This window comes from Gallus gallus, chromosome 4 (assembly GCF_016699485.2).
Source record: "Gallus gallus isolate bGalGal1 chromosome 4, bGalGal1.mat.broiler.GRCg7b, whole genome shotgun sequence".
Classification (NCBI taxonomy): Eukaryota; Metazoa; Chordata; class Aves; order Galliformes; family Phasianidae; genus Gallus; species Gallus gallus.
The window spans coordinates 23,644,216-23,669,075 of record NC_052535.1 but is presented as its reverse complement, the minus strand read 5'-3'; the positions used below and the strand labels follow the sequence as shown (position 1 = coordinate 23,669,075).

Below are 24,860 nucleotides of genomic sequence, written 5' to 3'. Positions count from 1 at the left end.
AAGTCTCCCCACATGTCTGATTAAGAGCACTTAATTACAATGGTGTAGAAGAGATCATTTCGTGCAAAACAAATTTCCAGTGGGAAAGATGAAATCAAATTTAAAATAAATTATTGTCTGGGTGGGGTTTAATTCACTGAAGAAACACGACAAAATACAAAGCAAGCAAGATGTGAAGGCAGACTTGGGCAACAGTAGACCTCTTCCAGTATTCAACTATTCATGCCAAGAGTCTGTTTCCTTATGAAATCCTGATCTAATTTTACAATAAATTTTGCTGCAAACTCATGTCTGCTTTTTACTGCATTAGAATAAATGAAGTAGGAAGCCAAATGACAAATTCAGAAGTGTTCCTCAGATGACATGTATCAGAAAAAGAATATTTAATGAAGTGCCCTAGCAGGCAACCACAGCTCTCTTTTTTGGAGAGACATCAAGCACTGAAGGTGTTGGCACTATTGTACATTTTTCATTCAGACACTATTTCCAGAGATCACTTTTTCACTTGAAATGATCCATTCCACTTAGGATGCAAACAGCTGTTATTCATTCAACTGCTTCACCCAAAAGAAGGGATTTGAAAGGACACATTTGGGATATTTTCCACAGTCCTATAACCATGAAGGTCATAATCAAAAGTAAAGCTAAAAAACAAAGAATTCTTGTCTCCTTGCAGAAGTAATAACACCACCATATTTAATTACAACCCTTTCATATGGCTTTTGTTCCTCAGTGGTCTATAGCCAATGGAAAATACACTGTGTCAAGAAAAGGAAGAGAGGCAATTTAACATTTATAACACTTCTGACTAATCTCTTTGTTACCTGCTGACTTTGGTTCAGTAGTGCTCGTTACAAAGCAAGCTCCTAATCTACTTTGTATTTTTAGATATTTTCTTTATTGTTTGCATGGATCAAATACACCAAGTAATCCGAGTCCCTTGGGTAAAAAACAGCATACACAGAGATATCAAGGAGCATTAAATACAAGGCAGCGAAGAAATTCTGCTTAGATGGCTAGATGCATGATGTTCATCCAAGACTCTCACTTCATGGTAGTCTTACCACAGGATGTTCAGACTCCCAGAGGCCATTGCAGGCGCCTGCCATAAAATCATAGAATGGCTTGGGTTGGAAGGGACCCCAAGGATAATCAAGTTCCAACCCCTCTGCCACAGGCTGGGCCACCAACCTCCAAATCTGGTACTAGACCAGGCTGCCCAGGGTCCCATCCAACCTGGCCTTGAACTCCTCCAGGGACAGGGTATCCGCAGCCTCTCTGGGCAGCCTGCTCCAGCACCTCACCACTCTCTCTGTGAAGAACTTTCTCAACATCTAATCTAAACCTGCCCTCCTTGAGCTTAAAACGATTCCCCACATGCATCTTTTGTCCATCTTCCCCTTTTTCCCTCATTCCTACATCCTGTAGTCACCACAGGATCCACCATGCAGAACACAGTGTGTTATTTGAGGTATTTTTCAGCTGGCAGAACTAGAAATGACAGGCTGTTGAATTTGCCTTTGCATAGCCATTTAAAACAGTATAAATAAAGTGTAAATAAGGCATCATAAATACATAAAAATACAAAAATACATCTTAAATAAATAAATAGAAATCAAAGTCAGGTTCTTGAGTTGTTTTTGCTGGCTTTTCGTTGCTGTTGTTTTAACTAATAATGCTCTTTTCATCAGAGTCAATATATTTACTTGGTTTCCTGAAACTTTTCTCTAGGCATTATTTAATAAAAAAATCTATCTTACCTGAAAAACGTTGTGACCTGAAATCTAACACAAATTCCCACTTTCTAGAATCTAGTATCCCTTCAGTTCTGCAATCCTTGTATACATTCTTCATTTTAATTAAAGGTAATACTAACAACAAACAATGGAAAAGTTTCCTTCACTTCCCAACAACATTAATTCTCAATAAAGACTTGCAGCTTGAAACCAATTTGTCTACTGGATGATAGGATGCATACCTTGAAGCCTGCCCCATCTGTTTTGTGAAATTAAAGTTAGCAAACTCTTCAAGTGTGAAACATTGGTGGTTTCAAAAATTATGCAATAAGTGCAAGACTCTATATACAGCAAAATTAGCAAAATGTAATGGCATAGTAAAAACAAAATTAAATTTTCTATTAGACAGACATATCAATAATTTTCAAGTATCTTTTATGATGAAACAACTGTGGAAAAAAATTGTTAAAATGGACAACAGTATATTAATAATGGACATCATGAGGTAAAAGTATTTAATACTTTTATCATTTAATCTGTACCATTCAACTCAAAGGTTTTATCGCCTCTACCTACATTTTTCACAGGAGGATAAAAGTGTACTGAAACATTCTCAGCCAAATATTCCTTGTGCCTATAACATAAGTATAATACAAACATGTCCTTTGTGATACAAAGATTTATGAGCCAGATTTTCAGTACTGTAAGTTACCCCTTCCTTTTTCCTTTCAACCTTCATCATAAATAGGGACTATAGTAACTAACCACATTCTAAAGTTCACTTAGTAGTCAAGAAATTTCTCTAATGTTAAGATTCTCCTTTATCACACACAAAAAAGTTTCTTTCAACTGCGCAATTGAACAGCTTACTCTTTAAAGAACTTGTATACTCAGATTAACACTAAAATATTTTTACTATAAGTCAAATTGACCAGGAAACTACAGAATATATTAATCTTTTTCTAAAATGCATATTTTTCTAAATATTGTGCTGATGATGCACAATTCAAAGGAAGATTCACACAGAAATATCAGAAATTGGCACATTACTTATGATTATCTAGAAATATCCTCAGAATAGTCGCTTTTGATGACATCACAGCAATGAGAATTTTTAAGTAACTAATTACATTAATATGTAATTTTCTCCGTTCTACTCTTCTTACATAGAGCTGAAGTTATGGATTTCAGCAACAGAAATTTTTTGTATCATGATAATTCGAAAAGATAGCAATGTCAAAAAAGGCAAGTATATTAATATTGCTTAGTATTTCAGATAAACTTGTTTTTCACCCTGTAATCAGCTCTTCAGACTATCAACTTAGTAAAGGCTGTTCAGCAACTTTTATCACCAGCTATACATTTAAACTCTGGTTTTGAGTTTTGTTGAGAAGTAGATGTAAACAATTACTGTTTTCTTTGAACTGTCACAGTGCTTATATCTTCACCAGTTTCAGTTATTTTAAAAACAAAAATTCACTGATCAAACAGCAAATGCTTTGCACAGATTTTTTTTGTGGACTTTCATTACTGAAATACCCCTCTGGGTACTACTCTTGCTCTACTAGTCAATACTCAGTACAAAATAGATCTTAATATTTGTGAGATATCAATATCAATCCCAGGGAACCATTCCATCTCTAACATCAAAGAGTCTCCTGTGGCTCAGATTACATATTTTATTATTCAAATCTGTCCTTTTACTCCTGTATATATTCTCATAATATATCCTAAAACACTTTACTCTCCTCTGTGAGAATCACATGTTGTGCAAGACACAAAATGTCCTCTTTCCCTCTTTGGAAGGAAACGTAACTCTGTTTCATTTCACTGTGTGGCCACTTACTGTGACGAAAAAAGATAAATTCTAGCACTATTCTGCTGGAAGAGAAAAGCCAGGGTGCAAGCTCTAGGAGAAAAAAAATCATACATTCACAATGATCACTAGTATTGTATTTCCGAAGTTGCCATCACATGGCAAATACTCTCCAATATAAATGCATAGGAGCAATAATCCTTTCTGAGAGTTCCAGCACTAGAGGAAGAATGATTATTATCCAAGGTTCACTGAAGAGAAAAAAAGAAGCTTATCTACTTAATATTGTAGATTAGGATGGGATTTCATAAGTTACAAGACCATCTACAAGACAAGTAGAAAACATGAGAAAAAGCAGTTGTAGAGGTGGGATTAAGACAGAGTGACCTAAGCCTATCCAATCCCTTCTCACTGTTCACTCAATACTACAGTATATTTTTGCATCTGCTTGGCTTGCTTCCTTTGTGAGTTCAAAGAAGGAACCAGGAGTAATCAGAACATTTTCTAACAAGGACAATCTTGCAAAATACATTTTCCTTTGTTCTTCTTGCTTTAATCAGACTTCATTCAGTCTGTTATTTCATGTAATAACTAAACACTTGCCTATTTTTTCTATTAGATGTACTAGATCACAAGAATAAAATACGTGTTGTCCCAAATATTCTACTCAGAACAGCAAAACCTGAGAGTGAAGGGGCAGGGTTGGGGTGGGGGGAACAAAACTGGAAGAACTATTGCCCACTGTGTACCTGCTTCACAACTCATTCAGTTACCCACCATTAAGATTTAAAAGTCATATCTTAGGTTATCTTCAGTTCTCTGGTAAAAAAACAAACAAAAAAACAAACAAAAAAACAAAAAAAACTCCCACATTGTCCAATTTAATTAATCATCTAACTCTTCCTTCATGTAAGTGAAAACAATACAGTATAAAGCATTTTTAATGTATATGAAGAATACATTGAAATATATATGGTTTATATATATATATATATATATAAAGTGTTGATTCTGCAGATGACTGCATCTTCCCTTCATGTAATGTAGCAAAATTACAGATGTGATATCCCAGGCAGATAAAGCTTCCATCCAGTCAATCTATTTTTTTTAAATTATTATTATTATTATTTAATTCAGCTGCTTTAAGTGAACTATGCTTGAAGCAATGCTGTTTCGTGGAGCAGTCAACAGGTAAGACCTTTAAATACTGTGTTGTGAAAAAATTTCTCAAAGATTTTTTGGGGAACCCACACTGTCTTCCACAATTTCTCCAGTATAAATGACTTTTTTCATTATTCTCTTGTTGTTAGGGTAACTATAAAGCACACTCCATTAAAGGAGGAGTTCACAAAATATGTGATTTTCATTACCTCAGGAGAAACCTCCTTACTCAGAAGTAACTCCTTTTTATAGCATCATGAGATATCTACTAAAATCATGGTCAGTGAAAAGATGTAATTGAGATTGAATTTTAATCATCAAAGTAATCACTAACAACACCTTTGTTTTCACCACCGTTAAGCATATGGAATCTACAAGCAGGCAATAACAGAAATAAAATTTAACTTTGTATTAAAAGTTATGGCAACCTTCTTGTGACTTCCATATACACAGTATAAAATAACCCTAAATATACTGTGCTTAAAACTTAGACTTTGATATGTTCCCAGACAATTGGTTTCCACAGGGTCTTGGAAATATGGTGTTCTTGCTCCAAGTTTGTGCAGTTCCCCAACTACTCCAGCAACACTATTATACATAGGATAGTAGAATTTGTACACACATACAGGGGCCTGGGTGAATGAACAACAGCAACAAAAAATCCACTCCAGAAAATAATAATCTTGGTTGCAAGATCTTTAACAATTTTTTAAGTAACCCTGAGGGGCAAAAAAAATAAAAATAAAAATAAAAATAAATAAATAAAAAAAATTGAATGCCAGGAAGATTTTTTAAAAAATCTTCAGCAAATGGTACTGAAATCATGTATCAACATTAAGAATATATATTTATTGTTACATATACTCTATATGTATAAAAGATGTTTCTTATTTATATGCAGAGTAAATTTCCTAACTGGATTTTGTAGTAAAAGACCTTGAAAAAAAATGTACTTCATGTGCAAATAACCTGTAATGTGAATTCAACAAAAGGACAGTGGATCAGCATTATAAAAATACAGAAATCATTCAGTTATGAGTTTCATACACATAAACTGTCTGGAAAAGAAAATGGTAGGATGTAAACAGATGAAATACAGGTGTTAAAGCAGCCAAAGACAACTATACAGACATTGGTTTTTATTTTTATAAAAAAAGATCAGATTTATTAGTGCCAATGTATGTTCATAATAAGGTAACAGAAACTAAGCTAATCTGAGTAGCAACTTACAAGAAAGGATATCAAAATAGTATTTATTGTAGAGTGAAACATAATACTTTTAACTTGGTTCTTGCCAGCTGGAAGTCCCGTTATCTGTCTATGAAGCCTTTAAAGAAAAGTTGCTACAGTCAAATGGGGTCCTGATAGAACTTGGCACATAAAGAAACAATTCAGTGTTCATCCATACAATACCTCTCACTCCCCTGAAGCAGTCATACATACAATACTTACATAAAGCATATACATTATGACTAAAGCCATGTACGGCCTAAAGCACATAGAATACCTCAGTTCTAAACGTAACATATCTCTACATCAAAAGCAAGTCACTGTGTATTTACAGGCAGATGATCTCATTCTGCAGATGGGGATTTTTCTTGAAGATCCTTCTATTAGCATATGCTAAAATGTCCAAGTCATTGACTTATTTATCAAATTAGAGGTGTATCCACAGGAAGATCTGTCTGATAGTGTGCGAGGATTCTAAGGCAATAGTAGTAGTTGTTCCACAGGACTAGTGCTGCCATTGCAACCTGCCCTATCTCAGAGCAGCAAAGCTTTCCTTCTCTGGATTCATCCAGGCATAGTGAGACATTCATGATCTTGCAAGCTGTTGGCTCAAAAGTCTAAAACTTCTTGTTGGTTATTTTTGTTGTTGTTTTTAGTGTTCACGGAATAGCACCATAGGAATTCACGGTTGATAAGAAACAAATCCAGGGTCCACTGTTTTGTTTTTTTTTCATCATCACAGACACTCTTCCTTTCAGAAAAAAAAAAATCTTAAGGAAACCTCCCACTTGGATACTGCTGTAGCTTCATTTCTGATTAGCTAAACAAGACAATTAGCTCATTAATAAAGAGGTCCAATGAAATAAAGCTTTGCAGTGGCTCCAAGTGTACTGTTGAAAAGAAATTCAGTAGGAGTTTCAGACAAAACCATATCTCATGGATACAGATTTGATCGATGATTGGTTTTCATCTCAGTCTATATTCTACGTTCAGTGCAAAATAAGAGCACATCATCAGACACAGCTTACTTAACCAGTAAACCTAACATTTTCAGATGCTTACATTGCTCAAATTCAGTTAACTAGTGATTGGTCAAGCTAATGATGACCAATGTAACAGCTCAGACTTCTCAGTCATAAGTAAAACAAAATACTCATTATGTTTCAGAAGTAAGATTTTCCAGTTTTAAAATGCTGATAACCTGATGCGATAGACGAACAGGTAAAAAGTACAGAACAATGTGGGAAACCTTCCAATTTCATATCTTCTTTCAAGTCTCTATACAAACTGTCTGCAGGATACAAAGTTAAAGCAACTAGATATAAGGACAGTATTTTGAGTGCATGACCTGAAAGAACTTTTTTTTTTTCTTTTCTCCTGGACACCATACAACTGTCAGAAGGAAGAATGTTTTTTAGGGTCACCTCACCTGAACATAATTGACTGAATGTTCACTTATCTATGACAAATGTCAAACCACGAACAAAAGCTTTCATATTCTCCTGGAAGTGCGCAAAGTCCTTTCACCATCTTTGCAGAGACAGTCAAGTATAGAGTCTGCATGTCACCATCTTGTGTATTCCACTGTGATAGGTAGTTTTTTTCTTTCTTTCTTTCTTCCTTTTTTTTTTTTTTGTCTCTGGTCTTATAAGTCATCATTTCGGTTGGACTCATACAAAACATTTGTGCTAATAACTTCAGTTAAATAAAAAAGACATGACTTTCTTTCCACTGTGCACTCTTTTTTGTCTTGCTCTCCTTCTCTTGAATAGAGGTTCTTGTGTTATTTTTTGGTGTGCACACTATCTGGATATTTTATACTTCTGTATCGTATATGGAATCCTTTCTTGTTGATTGTATCATCAGTGTGAAAGTGAAGTAAAAGAGTTTCCCCTGCTGAATAGATTTCTTCTGGTGGCTAAAATAAATAATAATAATAATAATAAAAACAGTAAGTGAATTATCTGTTGACTCTGTGTTTATCCCCTTCATTCAGGTTTTTTTTTTTTTCTTTCTTACTGATATCATCCTTTTCTTGTTGTGTAACAGCACTAGGTGTCACATAGTGTCATCTGACCTCAACTGACAGAATAGTTCTACTCATTCAAGTCTAAATTATAACCTAGGAATTTTTTAAGGCAGACAGAGGAAATGATGACCTAAATTCCTAAAAGCTGGACACCAGTTTAAATCAGGATATTTGAATTTTTGTCTGGCAGTGGAAGTTCTGTCCATTAAAATTTTGGGGGGGTTGTACTAGTATCCAACCTTCCACAAACTTGAGCTTTGGGACTGAACACTATCTATATAAATTCTGTATAATACTTTTTGAAGCTATAGATGAGTACATTATAAATGCTTTCTTGGTACCCCTACCCTGTAAAATGTGACTTCTTCACTCAAACTTATGGAATTCGAATGTGTTAATTTTCAATACCAATGTACTTCTCTGTAAGGAAAAATGCTGCTAACTTTTCTAGAGGAACTGATACACCCTCCACTGTCTGTGACCTAAAACATGACATAGTATTACAATACTTTGTTTAATAAATAGACAAGAATATTTACTGTGGAAAACATTTCAATGAAATGCTTTCAAATGCCATTTCTGTAAATTTCTTTTTTAAAAAAATGATTAGATAATTTGTTATTTTATTGTAACATCTAGTAACTTAACCTCATCTCTCATTATCCTTTTCCTTCCTATGTCTTTTCCTTCTTTCTATTACTTACTGTGGAAATAGAAAGAAAAGCTTTAGTACTTGGTTACTTACCCCAGAACCACAAAATCGACCAAGTCTCATAGCTGTCTTATCATGACCATCAAAGAGCTCCACGTAATCATAACCACAGTCTGCCTCTTCTTCAACCTCAAAAGTCTGGAACATTAATTCAACTCGATAGCCACGCTCTGCCACCAGGAGCCAGTCACAGTCTGCCTGAACCGGATAGTTGTTATCACCAAACTGAGCATGTGAGTACAGATCTTTTGGCTTGGTTTCAGCTTTCAACCGACCACCACACTCTGAAAATTAAGGGGGAAAAAGTGGACTAAGTTTATTCAGTGAAAATTAAAATTCTTTTCATAATCAGAGGATGCATAGAGTGGAGTACCATCCAGTACGAAAACAGACTCACTACTCCAAATTTTCCCTATATACAACTTTTTCTTTTTTTTTTTTAATAAATACAGAGACTTGAGTATGTTTCATAATTTTCAAGTAAAGTACTAAAAGACAGGGAAAACAAAAGTTATAAGGAAAGTGGTACAAGAGGTAGAACTTTCTTCAGGTAGACACTTGAGAGCAAGCTAAAAGCTCTAAGTGGGGTGTCCACCATTCAGTGGCATCAGCCTTTCTACATGGATTAATGACAGAAGTGGCGGGGACATATCAGCTTTAGCAGATGCAGTTGGTGATCAGCATGAGCTCATGCATGTGCCCTGTGTTACATAAGAGTGTCAGATTTAATCTTCATGCTGTGCTTAGAGAACCAGTTCTTTACTAAACATCACAACCAACCTTGCTGGCTTGTTTGCTACGTAGTACATGGACAAGTCTTTGCAAAAAGATCCTGGCTTGAAAAAAACTGCTGCTACCAGCAGAAGTCTTATAGCTGTAAAAGTCTGCTCTTCTAGCATCTCCTAAACTGAAGATCCTTGCCCTATGCCAAAGCCAAATTTTCATTATAAAAATCTGTTTCTACATAAGCATAAAACACGTCTTGCTTTCGAGACTGTTTATAACTATTTAAAGGGTTTGTAATTTAAATAAGACTATACACTTTATGGTGTAGTCCAGAACACTGTTCTTTAGCCAGTTTAAACAAGGAGAACAGAAACTGCTGGAAATGCACTGAATAACAACAAATAAATACAGGTGCTGCTTCTCTGTCCATTCTCTAAATTTTCATTGGCTATAACTAAAGTTTGCTTATTATTGTAAATATGTAATGAATTTAACTTTAAAAGTAATTTAAACAAAGGTGCTATGCATTTCCCAATTAAAATTAAGGTTTAATTTTTTAAAAAAATGCACTTTTTAGGTTTACAAGAAAGGGTGGAGGCTATTATTTGCAGCTATGAAAATTTCAATAAAAACAGCAACATTTAGCTTTTGTCTTGGCTTCTTACCAAGGACAATCCACCCCTTACAATGCCCACCAAAACCATCAAGTGCAAGAAACAAAGCCTGAGATTCACAATTCTACATTTTTGTAGATTATTGATCAGACAAGTCTATCTAAAATCTGACTGAATGCAGGTAATAGAAACTGGTTATTCTATTGCAATCCAAATCAAGCTGAAAGATTCAAGCTGAAAGATTTGAACAGAAAATTTGACTTCAGTGGCACTGACTTCATCCACACTAAAGATGATCAATTGTAATGCTGTATTGTAAAGAATCACACTTCAGCTGGGAAATGATCGTAAAATCACAGAATCACCAGGGATGGAAAAGACCTCATTCAGTCCAATCTATCACCAATATTTCCCCACTAAACTATGTCCCTCAGTACAACATCTAAAAGTTCCTTGAACACCTCCAGGGACGGTGACTATCACCTCCCTGGGCAGTCCATTCCAGTGCCTGAACAGTCTCTTGGAGAAGTACTTCCTAACATCCATCTTGAATTTCCCCTGGCACAACTTGAGGCCATTCCCTCTAGTCTTATTGCTAGTTACATGGGAGAAGAGGCTGACTCTTCTGTCACCACAACCTCCCTTTGGGTAGTTGCAGAGGGTGATAAAGTCTCTCCTGAGCCTCCTCTTCTCCGGACTGAAATATCTCAGATCCCTCAGCCCCTACCTCATAAGACTTGTGCTCCAGATCAGCTTTGTTGCCCTTCTCTGAACACACTCCAATGCCTTGGACTCTGGAAGTCCAAGGTAGCAGTTTTGCTGCCCTGCCTCTTGACGTCACCAAGAATCAAGAAGTCTACCATTTCATGGTTATTCTGTCCAAGACAGCTCCCAGCCTTCACATCTCACACTAGTCCTTCCCTGTTTGTGAACAGCAAGTCTAGCGGAGTGCCTCCCCTGGTAGGCTCTCTTACCAGTTGCGTCAGGAAGTTATCCTCCATACACTCTATAAACCTCCTCAACTGTTATTTTCTTTGCTGCATTGTATTCCCAGCATATATCAGGGAAGTTGAAGTGCCCCCATGAGAACAAAGGCTGACAATAGTGCCACTTCTGCCAGCTGTTTGTAGAACACCTCATCTGTATCTTCATTCTGGTTAGGCAGTCTGTAACGGACCCCCACCAGGATGTCTGCCTTGTTGTCCCTGCTCCTGATCCTTACCTACTGAGACTCAACCTTATCATTCCCAGACCTAAGCTCAACATCAAATCACTCTCTAACACAGAGAGACACACCACTACCCCTCCTTCCTTTCCTGTCCCTTCTGAAGAGCTTGTAGCCATCCATTGCAGTACTCCAGTCATGGGAGCAATCCCACCATGTTTCTGTAATGGCAACTAAGTCACAGTTTGCCTGCCACACAATGGCCTCCAGCTCCCTCAGCCTGTTGCCCATCCTATGTGCATTGCTGTAGATGCACTTCAGCTGAGCCCCGTGCCTCACCCCCACTCCCATCACTGTTCCCCTAGGTTCATCTCTAGTAGACCTGGTTTTATTCCCTTCAACCTTCATACCTTCTGTAAAGCCCTCTCAATGAGCCCTGCTAGCTGTTTCCCCCTTTGAGACAGGCAAGACCCATCTGCAGCCATCAGGCCAGGTGCCAAGTAATGATGACAATAATGAACAAATCATTATTTTTTTTTAAATGTATGTGTTTTTTCTTAACAAGCAAATGAGTGAGTCAAAACAGGAAATATGAATAACGTAAGTAATCTAATCTATTTATGCATGATCTATTGTTGAATCTTATTTATTTAAATCCTATTTTAAAAGACATAAAATAAAGGCACATATTAAAGAAAATGTGCACAATGAGATACTCCGAGCATTTATTTCTCACTGTTATTAACTGATTATTTTTTCCTTTTTTTAAGTATTTGATTTCATTTACGTTTTTATGACTTTGTTTTCTTCACTGGAGTGTTGCCAACATTAAGAACATCTCCCCGCTTCAGACACAGAACAGCTGCTAAAGAAGAAAATGCTTAATGAACTGTCTGCACTGTTTCCTTCTTTTTGCTACAGTGGACATGACTTTAAAGGAAAGTTGTTACCATACCAGCAACTGCAGAAAATGGCAATTCCTTTCATAGAATGGTTTGGGTTGGCATGGACCTTAAAGATCATCTAGCTCCAATCACATGCCATAGGCAGACACGCTTCTCACTAGATCAGGTTGCCCAAAGAAATTCCTTATTCAACCTCGCTTTGAAATGCCTCCAGGGATCGAGCATTCTCCAGGCAGCCTGTGCCAGTGACTCATCAAGTTCTGAATAAAATACTTCTGCATATCTAAAAGCTATCACCTCTTTTCCTATCACTGCATTCCCTGACAAAAAGTCCCTCTCTAGCTTTTCCGGTAGGTCCCTTTAATGTATTGAAAGGCCTACAGATCTCCCCAGTGCCTTCTCTTGCCCAGTCTGAACCACACCAAATCTCTCATTCTCTGTTCATATGAGAGGTTCTTCAGCCCTCTCTGATCATTCCTGTTGCCTTCTCTGGACTCTCTCTACTGTCTCCTTCTTATGCTGGGGGCGCCTACAGCAGAACACAGGTTTCCTCTGCCCTTCTCCCATGGAACATAGCATTTTACTACTGTTTTAGAATAAAATATCCTAAACGTCCTGTTTTAGAAATTCTAAGTTTTTTTTTTTTTTTCATTTCTTAAGGACTAAGTTGTACTTTCAAAAGTCTACTTCCACAGTACTGCATTAACCTGTATGACACAGACTATGATGGGGCTGCATCAGAGGGCAGTGCCAGACAGCTGGGTTTAGTCTAGGCACCGTTTACCTGTACTGGTCATCAAAGAGTTTTGCAGGTATATTGGTTGTGCTGTAAAGGCAATGTACATATCTGACTGTACACAAATATGTCTGACTTGTAAAGTATTATTTTTATAATAGCTTTAGATGGGAGATTTTTTCTAGATCAGCTAAGAAACAAAAACATTTTAGGTATCTCTTGTTTTGAGGTCTTTTAGGTTCTCTCAGACTTATAATGATAACAGAAAATGGAACAGTAGTCTCTTGACTGACTGGATAGATGGGAAAAGGTTTAAGCTTCAGGTTTAAACCCACTACCTGGCACTCTACCTGAACAAGTGAAACGAGAATATAACTCTGATACATCATTGCCATACTGAATTCTCAGAGCCATTCCAGTAGTGAATTATAAGCTTGATCTGAGATACCCAGACTTGTTCCAGGGCTAGTAGATAAGAATAGGACCTACAGCAGATCTGGAGCCTTCTGCAACAGCAGCTTGTGACCAGGCAACATAAACAAGGCTATCCAGAGGGGATATCCAGGTATTTGAGCAACCTAATCCCTCCTTAAGCAATGATCTTTAATTTTCTGTTGGGAGGACTTTTATAAATGCCTTCTTAATTAGTTTCCCTTCTATGTTACATTTCAGAAACAGTATAAGTTTTGCTCTGAGGAGAGTCTTTTTATTCAATCTGGTTTTTTATTCTTTATTGCTGCTATATAGTCCTATCTAGAAGAGAATAAGAAAATAAAATCCATAGTTTAAACACTTGTTAGATTCATTAATGAATGTATCCAGAGCATGCAGGTAATATTCCTATGGAAGAACTGTTTTGGCCTCAACGCTGCAAGATCTGAAATGTCTCTCATTCAGGTGGTATTCCAAAGCTCATACTGGTGACACGCTGTTCAACCTAATGAGCATTTTGTGCAACAGCAGACTAGAAAAATAAATGTCCTAGTTTTGCTTTATGAGGCAAACTTCATAAATTTTACAACATTCTTAAAAACTGGACAGATTTTATTCTCCAGACCTTCTCAGAAGAGCACTGTTATGCTTGCCCAGAAAGGTTTTACAGTTTAGGCATATAAAACTCAGCACTTTTATTTGGTAGTTTCACACCACCTGTTTCTAACAAGACTTCTGACCTTTAATTACTTACCTCAGGGTAATTTAACAAATGAGTAATTGTTACCATTTCTATCTAATTTTCTGTTGAAGGGGAAGGGTTACTCCAGTAGGGAATGCTAACAAGGACATTTGTAAAACAGGCTTTTCCACAAGAAAAACATAAATTGAATGACAGGTAGTTAAGCTTTTCCCTTTCCATGCTCAGATCATGAAAAGTGAAAAACACTGCATACGCTGTTTCCTACTGCTTTTCTCTGGAAAGAAAATTAAATTAATACAGGTTTAGAATTATTCTTAACAAAAGGAAAAAACAAGAGAAAATGTTAATGCTGCTGTATGAAGAATTTTCAGTTGAGTATTGCATGTCGACAAAAAAGCAAAAGGAAAGTGAAGGAATATATTGAGGTAGAAAAAGTGAAAAAAACAAAGAAAGAAATGAAACAACACAAAAAAATCAACCTTGTTTTACAGTGGGCAATGGAAATTCAGAGATTCAGCACTAGGGGCCACTGTAAGACAAACAACGCCAGCAAAATTACGCATGCATATTGAAAATTCCCTCATCTATTAATACAATTGCATTTTCAATTTCAGTGATTTCTGACAAACAACAAAATTAAATGGTAAATGGGAAGGAAATTATTTTCCTGAGCTCTTTAGGCAATCTTTGGTATTGTTTTTCTCACTCTTCTTCTGCTTGTCTTTCCCTTTATAGCTCTGCAGGAAAGTAATAGCTGTTTATACAAAGCCCAGACTCTTGTTTAAGTTAGAACAAAAAAGTAATAGAGGTGCATCACATGCCTCAGTGAAGTACTGCCATTTAAAATATAATGAAAAGCTTTTGAAACTTTTATAAACTAATGAATCCTATGAAATATCTCTTAGACTAACTTATTTATATCAGATCTTGCTTAAAATTTTTTTCATCATTTACCTAGAGAACTGAAAGAGAAAGCAAGAAGGAGAAAAAGAAAAAATGGGAGACAAAAAGAGAGAAAGAAATGTCTAAAATATTAGAGGATGTTTTCTGCAATCTCCAATTTTTCCTACCGTTTCATTAGGTTTAGTTATAACATTGTGTTATCTTTCAAATCATCCTGTTCCTATAAAAAGAAATGCTTGAATATCTTCCACTAAAGAATGAAGGGGAAGTTATTAGTAAGCCACATCCTGATATTCTGACCTGTAGAGTGTGTTGCTTGGAAGCCTTTCCTTTGAACTGATGCATCAGAAATAAAGCGGAGAAACATTTTGTTTCCAGTAGCAATGAGAGGCTCTGGTATCTTACTGCCACATAAGCGTCCCAGAATTGGTGATTTTTCACTTTCACCATCAAACACTTCCAAGTGGTCATAGGCACATTCTTGATGTTGTTCTATCTCAAATTCATTGAAAGTCTGGGGAAAAAAAAGCAGAATGAGTCAGTGTAGTACTGTATTTACAAGGTACATATGCAGTGTTAGTATGTTTCAGAACACAAAGTAGAGACAAAGGATTATAGAATTAGTGCTCCTACAACCCTATAGATTTGAATCACATCTTTATAGCCAGTGAATATCTGTAACAGAGTTTTAAATCTAGAATACTGTGGCCTTTCTTTTGAGTAATTATTCTTTGTAGGATTATTCCAAATTTCACAGAACATTTGAAACAGAGTAAAAAGCAGAAAGTCTTTTGGTGCCTCAGATAACTGAGGCCTTGAAGCATCTGTGAACCATAATAATTTTCTTTTTTCTTAACCTCACTTCACAACTAAAGCCTTTGAGAATGACCTTCCCACATGCCTGGTTATATGTGATAATTTTAATTCCTAATCTATTATTAATGATAGAATTTCTATTATTACAACACTAACAATACTTCAAGCTGCATCCTTCATGCTAACATCACATTTTTGCTAGTGAAACTATGAAAAATAGGAGAATTATTTTGATTATATTTATTAAATATAAAAAATTAAACACTTCAACAGACTACTTTGCTTTCTTCAGCTCTCCCAAGAAGATTCAGATCACTGCAATGGTCTGAACACAATGATAACAAACTACTTCATTTCAAATCTATGATGTTTCTTCTATACTTCAAAACATTCATTTTAATTTCTCAGTTCCTAGGGATTCTCACAGTCTCTATCAATGCTCAAGGAAGCTTGTCAGGGCAAATTCAGTTCTATTAAAAAATGCAAATTGTGAGCCATTTGAAGCAGAGCCTAAGCAACAATCTCATAAAAATTTCTGGCATTTAGATTTCTTAGAGCATCTAAACAAAGGCATTTCCCAAAAGTATATGTTGCACCCTATAGAAACTGTTGAAGCACAGAAAACTAATAGTTGCTTTTCAAATAAGGAAGAGTGTCTTCTGAGACTGAACACATGGCAGTAAATTTACATTAAGAGAACATCTAAAAGACTTCAGATATGGTTTTTTGACCAGGGCCAACTATAAACCTGATTAAAATGCTGGTACTTTGGCCTCTCATGTGAACACTGAGGATGTAACATGCATACACAACTTTGTGAATTTTTTACAAACAACATACTGTTCAAGGCAGAATTGAAAATATGAAAACACAAAGTGCTCTAGCGAGTAGTCACACGGCTGAGTAGTCATATAGCTATGAAATAAACACACAAAAAACACTAAACAATTAAGAAGTTACATAAAAATACAAAACAAAACAACAACAAAAAAACCCCATCAGTTGCTGAACAAATATCATAATTAAGCACTGTACCTGGCACACCAAAGGAAATCCAACCTACCGAGTTCCTTGTGGAATCCAGTCAATATGAAATGCTTTAATTTATATTTAACAGCTGACATACACAAAATATCAACTGATAACATATAAAGCCTTTTGCCCAAAGAACCAGAATAAAATATTACATAAGTTGCTCTGAAAGCTATGCCTCCTATTTATCTCCATGGAAACTGCAACAGATACAAAGAACACAATAGCACCATTTGACAGAGCAAGTTCTCAGCTACAAAACAGGATTTTTCAACATAGTCACCAACATTAGCTGTGGATCTTCCCCAGAGACGAACAAGATCCTACATGTCACTCTTGTAAAAATCTGCACGGCCATCAGGAACATGGCTTGTTTTCTCATCGCTCTCGCCGCTGCAGAAACGCAGCACCCACTGCCTTACTGCGCTCACATCCACTGTTTGGTCTCCACAAACATTCAGCAAGCACAGTTCAACGTCAGTAGGTGCCATTTTTTCCTCACGGAAGAATTCAGTTCCACGCCTTTGCTTCATACACCCTCTCATGTCAGACACCATTTGTCAGACTGCCCCTCTGCTGCCATCTGTCACACGGTAACAACATGTAATGGAATACGAGCAGGAAAGTTCAGCCACTACTGCCATACCACTGACATGTGCTCTGGTGTCATGGGCCACCATCATAAAACAGGAGGCATTAGTTTTGGAGCAGCCTTCATATTTTCATTTTGTGAAAAGTGGGAAGTTCAATGAAATGGTAGACACAGGTTCACTGCACAGGAAGCTCAGTGTTTTCTATTAAGGGAACGAAACTGCAGAAGCAGTGAAAACAGCTGTACAGCAGTTCCTCCTGCTGCTCTTAAATTGTTGTCAGACATCCCACTTCTATGATGCCAAGTACGCACAATCGTTTATACCCAAATAAAATTTAAAAAACCACGTGAGACTAACTGTAAGGGAGTTATTTAAATACAGAATTGAGAGAAGCCAATTTTCAGTCAGTGGGAGCAATAGATGTGATCCAGTTTCCAATTTTTTTTAGTTTATTTACTTCTCATCAGCACAAACAGATCACTCTCTAGAAAAAAATTCTCACCATGAACTGTAAGACGTCTATTATTTTTAATTTTTTTCTTTTTCTTTCCAATCTTTCTCAAAAACAGAAAACATTTGTAAATCTGTTGAGTCTAGCTATTGAGTCTAGAAATTATATGTAGAATCAAAGAAAATGTATTTAAAAGGAAACACAAGTCTAATATTTATAAGCATTCTGAGAGAATCTTTGTTTTTTTCTCTTATTTCAGAGGTCAGTTCCTAGCAATGGACTATGAACAGGCTTGTAAGAGAAGAACTAATGTGAACTTCCTCTCTACTATTTAGTGTCAGCAACTTTCACAAATAACTTAATAAATTTGGAAATATAATTAAACCACACCTGGCCTTTCCTGGGACAAATACTTTTGAATATCTGCTCTTCCACCATTACAGTCCCCACTTTGGTTGTCTTATAAGTGGGAATGGTACTCAGAAGTGTTATGTACAGTTTCGGAACAGCCAGCCTTTCTATATATCCATAGCACTTACTGAGTTGATATGTTGGTGGCACTTACGGATAGCTGCCTGAATGAGACACTTAAGTCTGTCTCTTATAAACATCCAGCTGATTAGCTTAAGAAAATTTCTCTCTGATACATGCATTTTCAAAGCCATCTTTATCTGCACATTTCATTTAAAAATTCAGAAGTGTATTTCTATTTTTTTCATTGGCTTCTTAATTACACCAAATGCTTAACTTTACCCTACTCAGGAAGAGACTTCAGTGATTATAAGAGTGAGAACAATCAGAAGAAGTGATTAGTTTCTGCACAGACAACCCCCTAAGAAAATGAAACACAGCCTCACAATTCACATGGTCTGTCAGTATCAGGAAATCAATTATCTCCTTGTTTAATTTGGCTAAGTAAACCATGAGGAGTAAACTTGAATATGGTATGGTAGCCGAAGAAAAAAATTTTATCTATAGTGGAAGTATTGCTTTAATATTATTAATATGACATTTTGCTGCATTAGACAGATTTTAAAGATCATACACATACAGAAATCAGCAGGCTGATGCTACTTGGCCATATAAAAGTGGATTTCAGGCTCTAAATCACAGGGCTATTTTTTCAAATTGTACTTCGCAAAATTTACTAAAAAAATTTAGTAAAATTATGTTGTTTTTCTTTTTTGTTTTTCCAATTTCACTGGCAAAAGATCACATTAAATACTTTTATTTTAGAAGAGAAAAGTATTGAAAACAGCCCCTGCAAATGTCTGACTGGCTTTTGCTTATGTAGATGGGATGAAGTGCTGTTCAGGGTTGGCAGTAAGGAAGGACATCTGAAACAAAAGCCTGTTTTTCACCCTTTGGATGCACAGATCATGCACCACTTGTTCCACCCCCTCCTACTCTGCAGGAACATATTAACCTTTTTAATTCCGGAGATCTGGAATCAACAAATGACCTCACATCAGCACCAGTAACAGGGGTTATGGCTGTGGTTAAGGTCAGGAGTTACGAGGTGGCAATATTCCATTCATCTCCGTAGCAATTTAGGCTACTGCTTCTACTTCCTTAAAGCAGAGACACATCTCTTCTTAGGTTTCCTTGCTCCAGAATTTTCAATACATCAATTTCTCTCTCCTTCCATTTGCACATCTACCAAGTTAACATTGCTAAGATCTTCAGGACAAAGCCTGTGCATGTCAGCATGTCAGCACAACTAATGATTGCTTTTTCTTTCTCCTGAGTATTATTGTAGCAAGTCTTTTATTGCTTTAATACTTGTGAGGAGGACTCTGCACATGCATTCTAATATCATTTCTTTAGAATTAAAAAGCCCTGTTTTGGATGAGTGAAAGATGTGGAACAATGGGAGGAATTCCTTCACTGCTGAACCAGGAGTCATTCCCTACAGGTACAGAGAGAGTACATGGCTCTCTCCTAAGTACCCTGGGCTGAAAAAGCCCTGGGGCTGAGCTCAGAACAGATAAACCCCAAGGGCAGGTCCATGCCATTGGCTTTGTGCAGATGCTACTCACCAGTTTGACCCTCTGCCCAGGGGTGGCACTGATTTCCCAGGTGCACTCCTTTCTGCTGGGATACTTGTCGGGCCAGTTGGGACTCATAATGATGCCATTGGGACTGTGGATCTTCTGTTCACACTCAGCTGTGCCAATAGTGAGAGCATCAATTAGTCTGGGAGTTCTGTATTCAGAGGTAGCCAGAAAAGTACACTGTTTGTCAGGTGACCCACTGAGCTGAAAGTATCATTAGGAACACAGCTAAACACCTTCCCACATGTGAAGGATCACATTCCTCCTCTTTGACAAACAATTTATGGCAATTAGCCTAGCATGCTCTGATTTGTGAAACATATACTGTTGTTTACAATTGATTTTTTTTTTTAATGTGAATATATAAATACAAACTATACATGAAAATACAGTCAAATATTCTAATCTTTCCCCCATTCCACTTGCAAATAAGTATGAAAATCCACATAGGATATCTTGCCAATACAAAACTAAATGATATTTCTTGAACAACGTAGTTTTCTTCTTACAAATTTTCATACTGCGACTACAGAGCAATCAGCTAAAGAACAACCTAAAACATAGTTTCTAGGGAAAAGTATATAACTGCTAAGTCTGAATTCTCACTATGTACCAAAAACAGTTGTATCATTCATACCAAAACTGAATCCAGAAGTGCCTCTCTCAATAAATAAAATACCTAGCATGTGAAGAAGGCAAGCAAAAAAACCCTGCTTATTTATTTATTTTTAACAATTTCAAGTTTCTTTATAGACATCAGAGAATTATTTTACAAGAATCTTTTAGAAGAGACAAGCATCATTCCAAAATCAGGGATAACACAAGTGATTCACAAAGGAGACATGCTAGAAATCAGCCTTGAAAAATTACAGAGGCTCATACGATATTACATACTTAAGGATAATTTGCAGATCATCTAAATGCTACTTAAGTAACCAAGCCTACTATATGCTTGGAGGTAGTCAGAACTTTAGACAGAAAATAGGAAGAAAGATGCATAGAGACTTGACTGGAATTTAGATTGTCTGAATATATCCTGTAAAATAAACCCTGACCAGTGTCTCATGAAGGCAGATACAACACCAGTCTAAATGTAAGGAGGCTCACAGCCACTGATGGAAGCAAATGACAACTTTACCGGGCTCCTCTTCAAAAACTCTGTCTCTTTGTTTTGTACTGCTTTAGATTAATACCCTGTCACAGCTCTAAATGCTCTATACTTCACAGCACTACCAAAAGTAGCATTCCTTGCTGAACTTGAGTGGTCAGTAATTCCAAATTTTCTAAACCTATGGAACCTCAAATTCAGACACGCACAAGTGCTAGGGATGGAGGGAGTGAGGGAACAGGGGAAAGGGATTGTTTCACCCAAATACCTAAGATACCATTTCAAACTTTTTTTTTCCTTCCTTTTTTTTTTTTTTTTTTTTTTTTTTTTTCCCCTGGAAGGAGTGCTGCAAAGATTTTGCTGAAAGAATTGTATAATCTGCTGTCCAAATACCATGTAACTTACCCTCCTTGCAGTCATGCTTGTTTTCATGTAGCACAAATCCATTCCGGCACTGGCAAACATAGCTTCCTACTGTGTTGATGCACTCATGCTGGCAACCGCCATTGTCCTTCGAACACTCATCCTTGTCTAAGAAATACACAACAAGAATAGGTGAGCAGGTTGAAGAAGAACTTGTTCTCAAAAAGAAAAGGGTTTAGCACAGACTTTGAAATCAGAAGAGGATAAACTACAGCATAGTCATTCTTCTCAGTTTTGTGCTACCTTACTTCTATCTGCTTATTGCTCACCCTACACCATGGATCAAATATTCTGTCTCATCTTTCTTAGAACTGGGAAGGGGAACACTAATAAATCAAACAAGCTGCATCAAAGGAGACAGTTACCAGCATTTACTCCTTCAAGTGGTCTAGCTGGTAAAGATTTCATAAATATTTAGCCCAGAGCTTTATTTTGGTAAACAACAGGAGTGCAATTTATGACCAACACAGAATATTCCAGCTCTATGCAAATTCCACAATTTAACAGTGGTGTGCTGAAAGGCAGAGAGGCCAAACAAGGCTTCAAGCTCTGCACATTTAAGATGTAAGAAAAGAACAACTTAACATAAACTTTCTGAATAAGTTGCATTTTCTTTCCAGCAGAGTGGCAGTGTGCTTTACTTTAAATGAATCTGGACATTACAGAATATCTCGAAAAGGAAAACATTTCATTGAAAAGCATACAAAAGAAACTGGCACTAATTATTTCAAGGAGATCTACAATATAGCATGCAGTTCTGTTTATTAACATATAATCCCTAAAAAGAGCTTTTAGTGTGTTAGAAGTAAAGCAGAGAGTAGGGGAGGAAATATGACCTGCATTAAACAGCTAAAAATTCATTGCATGGAAAAAAGCCAAACTAGATTAACAGCCTGTCATTCTAGCAAGAGGCCTCAGCTGCCACCCTTCTATGTCATTCAGCTGTTGTCATTTTAGTTGAGGCCAGTACATTTGAGACAGGGAGACTGCTCTGGATGTGTGTGTACATATATATATATATATATATACGCACACATATACACACACACCCATATGTATATAGATATGATTATATACATTTATATATATATGTATGCACACTAGTAGAAAACCTGACAAATAAAAATATATACAATATTATTATGTGTGTGCATATATACACCAATGTTTACATACAACTGCATCTTACAAACTCTGCCATTTCAACATACAAAGTAGAAAAGGAAAATGTGCGAAGGAATAATGTTCATTCCAGATGTCCATTTATTGCAAGGCTGGAATGCATAGTATGCATTCCCTTCAGCCTCATGTGCCTTGGAAAGCAACAGTAAGTGTTATCTCTGAACAAGATGCTTCATGACTTCATCAGGCACAATAAGAATTTATACAGATTACAAACACTATAGATAATTTAAGTCTCTTTTGTCAACTTATGTATTTTCCTCAGTTTTACCATTGCTTGTATTCAGTAAGACAACAAAGTAAATCTGCATCATAATTACACAGACATCAGTTTTATCTGCCAAAATGTATGCAACACTTGACTTAGTGACTTGCAGGTGTTTCAGTAAAAATCAATTTCTACTTTTAATACATGATGATGATGTACAGAAATCCTGTCAGTCTAACCTAAGTATCTACTGCATTTTTTGCCCTGTAAATCTCAAATCCATTTGCACTGAAAGATCCTGAAAGTTTTCTGTAGATATGAACAGATCTGAAGATTAAGAAACAGCAAAAAAAGTGTGTTGGTCCTAGAGTCACACATCCAAAGCCTCGTATCAGTGGTCATTTTGATGATGAAAGAAGCATAAAAGCTTCCACACTATACTGTTTATGCACCTTGCAATGCAAATCTCAAATGGAGGCAGTTAATCTACCTCATTTCAAACAAAACTTTTAATCTTTCATCTTTGCACTATCATAAATTAATTCCATGTTGCAAGTGAAGAATAGTAACTAGCAAATGAGAAATAAAATGCATTATGAAGAAAACTCCTCAATATTTCCCCACCTAAGTATTAGTATGCAGTTTTCTACCAAAATAACATAAGAAATGGAAGGCAAGCTCAAAATGCATTCAAGTTTGAATTTCAAGTACATAGTAAGTATGCAAATTCTCAGTGAAAGCCCTCTCCATTTTCACCTTCCATCAAACTGTGAAAATAGAGAAAAGTACGTTAACAATAAAGAACGCTGTACTCCGTAAAGCAATCTATTAGAGACAAGTGCATAAGTAAATAGTCCCAAGTTGGACTTCTTCAGAGATGAAACTGATATAAACCATGGACAGAAGGTAGAAAAGAGAAGCTTTCGAACATATCTGAACTACAATAATTATTTGTAGATGGTTAATCAAGGATGCAACTGTTGAACAAGCGTTCCTCACACTTCATAACTTGGAACAGATTTTCTGTCAAATTGATTGCCCAGCTTTAAAAATTCATTTAAAAAAAAAAAAAAACAAAAAACAAAAAACAATTAGTCTGTATTAGTTATAGGAACAAATGTTTTGCCATGTAAAAACAAAGCCATTTGTTATGCTGACAGATGGAAATGAGTTTCCCGCTTCTGAATGGATACTTTTTTTCTTTTCTCATTTCAGTACTCAGAATAGGGAAAGATCCATTCCCAACAAAATGTTAGACTGAAATCATTCAGAGGACAAATGGTCGTACCTCTGAGACCTTCAGAGGCCACCAGTCTGTGAATAATACGTACTCGGCCTGAAGGGACCTGTATCAAGTCCTTGCAAGATTCGAAAACAAAAATTTTCTCTTTGCAGGTAGTTTTCTTGTCTGTGGAAAAAAACGTACCAGGGTGGCACGAGAGATGAGTTTGCGCTCCAGAACAAATCTGCTCAAGGCTAGAATCATCCTAGCTTTATCTTTTTAACTAAATCATCAACCAAGAAAAAGATGTCCCAAAAATCATTTCTATATTACATCAGACCATACCTTGAATGGTCATGTGAAAAATCATGTGCACTTAAAACTCTAAAATTAGTGATAAATTGAGGCAGTTTAATGACATTATGACAAGATATTAAATGTACCACTACATAAAGACTGATCTAAAGAAATTATAGGATAGATCATAGGAAAAACCACAGAAAATAATACATTTTTAAAAATTATCTTATATCTTTCCTGGAGTAAACTCACTCCTCTATTCCAAGCAGGTTAGAATAGATTGCCATCCTCCAACAATAGCAGAATAGGAGAGAGAGCAAAAAAGAGGACAGAAGAGAAGAAGGCAGAAGCAAAACAGACAAAAACACACAAAAAAACCATCCCAAAACAGAACAACACACACCTTGTTTCTGGAAGTTCTTAGTTTAGAAGCCAATTCCAAAAAGTTTTTGCAAAAGTATTAAAAAATGAACGTCAGAACTCCCTAGTTTCTTCTCTATACCCAGGAAATTGGACTATAACCACACAACATTCTCTCTGTTGGTTAGATGGATGCTGCAATGGCTACCAACTAAGCTTTTTTCAGATCTGTCTCATCAAATG

At 36.3% G+C, this 24,860-nt stretch overlaps 1 protein-coding gene across 5 annotated transcripts in view; it reads right to left on the bottom strand.

The window, feature by feature from the left end:
• Positions 1–5,837: 5,837 nt before the first annotated feature.
• TLL1 (tolloid like 1) overlaps positions 5,838–24,860 on the bottom strand; it is a 136,220-nt gene continuing 117,197 nt past the window's right edge. For all 5 annotated transcript variants that reach the window (XM_046939888.1, NM_204703.3, XM_015285274.4 and 2 more), the window contains 5 exons: positions 21,328–21,453; positions 19,800–19,927; positions 15,169–15,382; positions 8,718–8,968; positions 5,838–7,861 (listed from right to left, as the gene is read on the bottom strand). In XM_046939888.1, the coding sequence (XP_046795844.1) occupies positions 7,727–7,861; positions 8,718–8,968; positions 15,169–15,382; positions 19,800–19,927; positions 21,328–21,453 (854 nt within the window). In that variant the 3' untranslated portion in view covers positions 5,838–7,726. The remainder of the gene's footprint in view (positions 7,862–8,717; positions 8,969–15,168; positions 15,383–19,799; positions 19,928–21,327; positions 21,454–24,860) is intronic.